This window comes from Neophocaena asiaeorientalis, unplaced genomic scaffold, assembly GCF_003031525.2.
Source record: "Neophocaena asiaeorientalis asiaeorientalis breed wild unplaced genomic scaffold, Neophocaena_asiaeorientalis_V1.1 scaffold119, whole genome shotgun sequence".
NCBI classification, from domain to species: Eukaryota; Metazoa; Chordata; class Mammalia; order Artiodactyla; family Phocoenidae; genus Neophocaena; species Neophocaena asiaeorientalis.
Genome location: NW_020175821.1, coordinates 2,020,336 through 2,023,144, shown reverse-complemented (window position 1 = coordinate 2,023,144; position 2,809 = coordinate 2,020,336). Strand labels below are relative to the sequence as shown.

Below are 2,809 nucleotides of genomic sequence, written 5' to 3'. Positions count from 1 at the left end.
GACTTGAGGACACTGGGAGGGGGAAGGGGAAGCTGGGACGAAGTGAGAAAGTGGCATGGACATATATACACTACCAAATGTAAAACAGATAGCTAGTGGGAAGCAGCCGCATAGCACAGGGAGATCAGCTCGGTGCTTTGTGACCACCTAGAGGGGTGGGAGGGAGGGAGGTGCAAGAGGGCGGATATATGGGGATATACGTATACATATAGCTGATTCACTTTGTTATACAGCAGCAACTAACACAACAGTGTAAAGCAATTATACTCCAATAAAGATGTTTAAAAAAAAATTCCAGTGGGTATAAAGCCCCATTACATCCCCTTGTTATTTTCCTTTGTCTCTTTCTCTTTCTCCTTCAACCTTTTTTTTTTTTAATTTTAATTTTTTTGATAGAAAGCCCAGGCCAGCCTGCCTGCAGCCCTTGCTAGACAGTGGAGCTGGCTCTGAGGGCCAGTCAGCCCTGGGTTCTGCACCTCTGATGCTAGAAGCAGACACAGGACTGTCCTGGGACTTTAGGGGGGACTCTTTACGAATGTCCTGGGACTTTAGGGGGACACTGGCTCTTCAGGCGTTTCTTCTTCTCTACTGCTAGTCGCAAGGCCTGAAGGAGCTTGTCCTTGTTATTCAGGATGTTATATTCGGAGAGCTTCACCAGCTTGTCGAAGGCGGCCTCTGTGTACGTCAGCTCCTTGGTGGCGTAGGGAGATTTGGGACCATAGATGTCAACCTGGCCCTGCTCCAGCTCCTCGGGGCTTCGCTCCACACCTGGAGGAGCAGAAGGACTTGCTGTAGCCCCTTATCACGTGAGGTTGTAATGGTTTGTTTCTACCCCTCTCCCCGAGGCTCACCCCTGCACACCCACAATAAAACGTGCCCATGTGCACACTCACACATGCAGATGCGCACACACACCTCCTAGCCCACCAGGGCAAGGGACATAGCTTGCCCATCTCAGGACCTCCCTGGCACCACACAGCGCCAGGCTGTGAATGACGGAAAGAGTAGAGCTTGACATCGCCGGCGCACAGGGGCATGGGGGGCCGTTCTTTCTCGCCGAAGCCAAGTTGGGCTCAGACAGGAGCTATGCCAGGCTTTCCTGTTAGTGCTGTCAGAAGACTGCACACGTCTAAGAACAGGAGCTCTCCGTCCAAGGCCAATTGGGTGCGACCTGAGCTCCCGGCGGCTTACCTGGGGCCTTGTACTTTTGGAAGGTGTCACTGATGAGTGGGAAGAAAATCACAGTGGGGGCATCAGGCTCCTGGGAGCTCTCCATCAGGTAGCACTCCTTGAGGTTATCCTCCTCCTCCTGCACCTCATATTTGGGGAAGGGGATGTTCTGCTCGGTGCAGTACTTGCAGGTTTGTTTCACGGGCTGGAACATCACAGGAGGACATGTTTGAGTATCAGGAGGGGTGAGGGTGGGCAAGAAACACAGAATTCTTAGGTCCAGCTTTCTGATTTCCCCAACTAACAACTCAGGTCTCCAACTGCTCTGCCTATGTGTGCTATTTTTAGGACAAACCTGGATCCGGATGAAGAGCCTGAGGCAGTAGGTTGGTGTGTGTCCAACTGCAAGCTCCTTCCCCAAGTAAACTGGACAGAAGCCCTTCCGATGATGCTTCACCCACAGACCTGGAGATGTGGCTGGCTCCCTAAGAGGGTGACAGCCATGGCTGGCCAGGCTCCTGCGGGACACTCATGGGCTTTGGAACGTGACAGGGCCAGAAAGGACTCTGAAAGGGCATCTTTATAAACAGGATGTAACAGAAAAAGCAGCAGACTTGGAGTATCAGAATCCCCTTAGTTCTTCCCCGTTCTAAGCTCACTAGCTGTGCGATCTTAAGCAAGCCATTTACCGTCTCTGTGCCTCACCTTCCTCACCTATAACATAGGAATAATAGCAGTTGTGCCATCTACCTCAAAGAGCTGGTGTAAGGATCAAGGGAGATCATGTGTAGGAAAGCATGTTGTCCCTTGTTTACAAACTTAGGTCATTATCATTGGTGTCATCCTTGTCATCTGTCTATACTCCCCTTTCCCTGGCCTCAGGATAGGACTGTATTAAAGTAGACCAGGGAGAGGAACCAAGATGGCAGAGTAGAAGGATGTGCTCTCACTCCCTCTTGCGAGAACACCAGAATCACAACTAGCTGCTGGACAATCATTGACAGGAAGACACTGGAACTCACCAAAAAGGATACCCCACATCCAAAGACAAAGGAGAAGCCACAATGAGACGGTAGGAGGGGTGCAATCACAGTAAAATCAAATCCCTTAACTGCTGGGTGGGTGACTCACAGACTGGAGAACACTTATACCACAGAAGTTCTGTGCCCTACATCAGGCTTCCCAACCTGGGGATCTGGCAACAGGAGGAGGAATTCCTAGAGAATCAGACTTTGAAGCCTAGTGGGAATTGATTGCAGGACTTCGACAGGACTGGGGGGATCAGAGACTCCACTCTTGGAGGGCACACACAAAGCAATGTGTGCATCAGGACCCAGGGGAGGGAGCAGTGACCCCAGGGGAGACTAAACCAGACCTACCTGGTAGTGTTGGAGGGTCTCCTGCAGAGGCGGGAGGGGCGGTGGCTGTGGCTCACCGTGGGGAAAAGGACACTGGCAGCAGAAGTTCTGGGAAGTAATACTTGGCATGAGCCCTCCCAGAGTCTGTCCTTAGCCCCAACGAAGAGCCCAGGTATGCTCCAGTGTTGGGTTGCCTCAGGCCAAACAACCAACAGGGAGGGAACCCAGCCCCACCCATCAACAGTCAAGCGGATTAAAGTTTTACTGAGCTCTGCCCACCA

The 2,809-nt window shown here is 51.8% G+C and overlaps 1 protein-coding gene across 1 annotated transcript in view; it reads right to left on the bottom strand.

Moving 5' to 3' along the window:
- Window positions 1-529: 529 nt before the first annotated feature.
- PLA2G4E (phospholipase A2 group IVE) overlaps window positions 530-2,809 on the bottom strand; it is a 55,731-nt gene continuing 53,451 nt past the window's right edge. The window contains exons 18-19 of the mRNA XM_024732614.1: window positions 1,192-1,375; window positions 530-768 (exon numbers count right to left, since the gene is read on the bottom strand). Of these exons, the coding sequence (XP_024588382.1) occupies window positions 530-768; window positions 1,192-1,375 (423 nt within the window). The remainder of the gene's footprint in view (window positions 769-1,191; window positions 1,376-2,809) is intronic.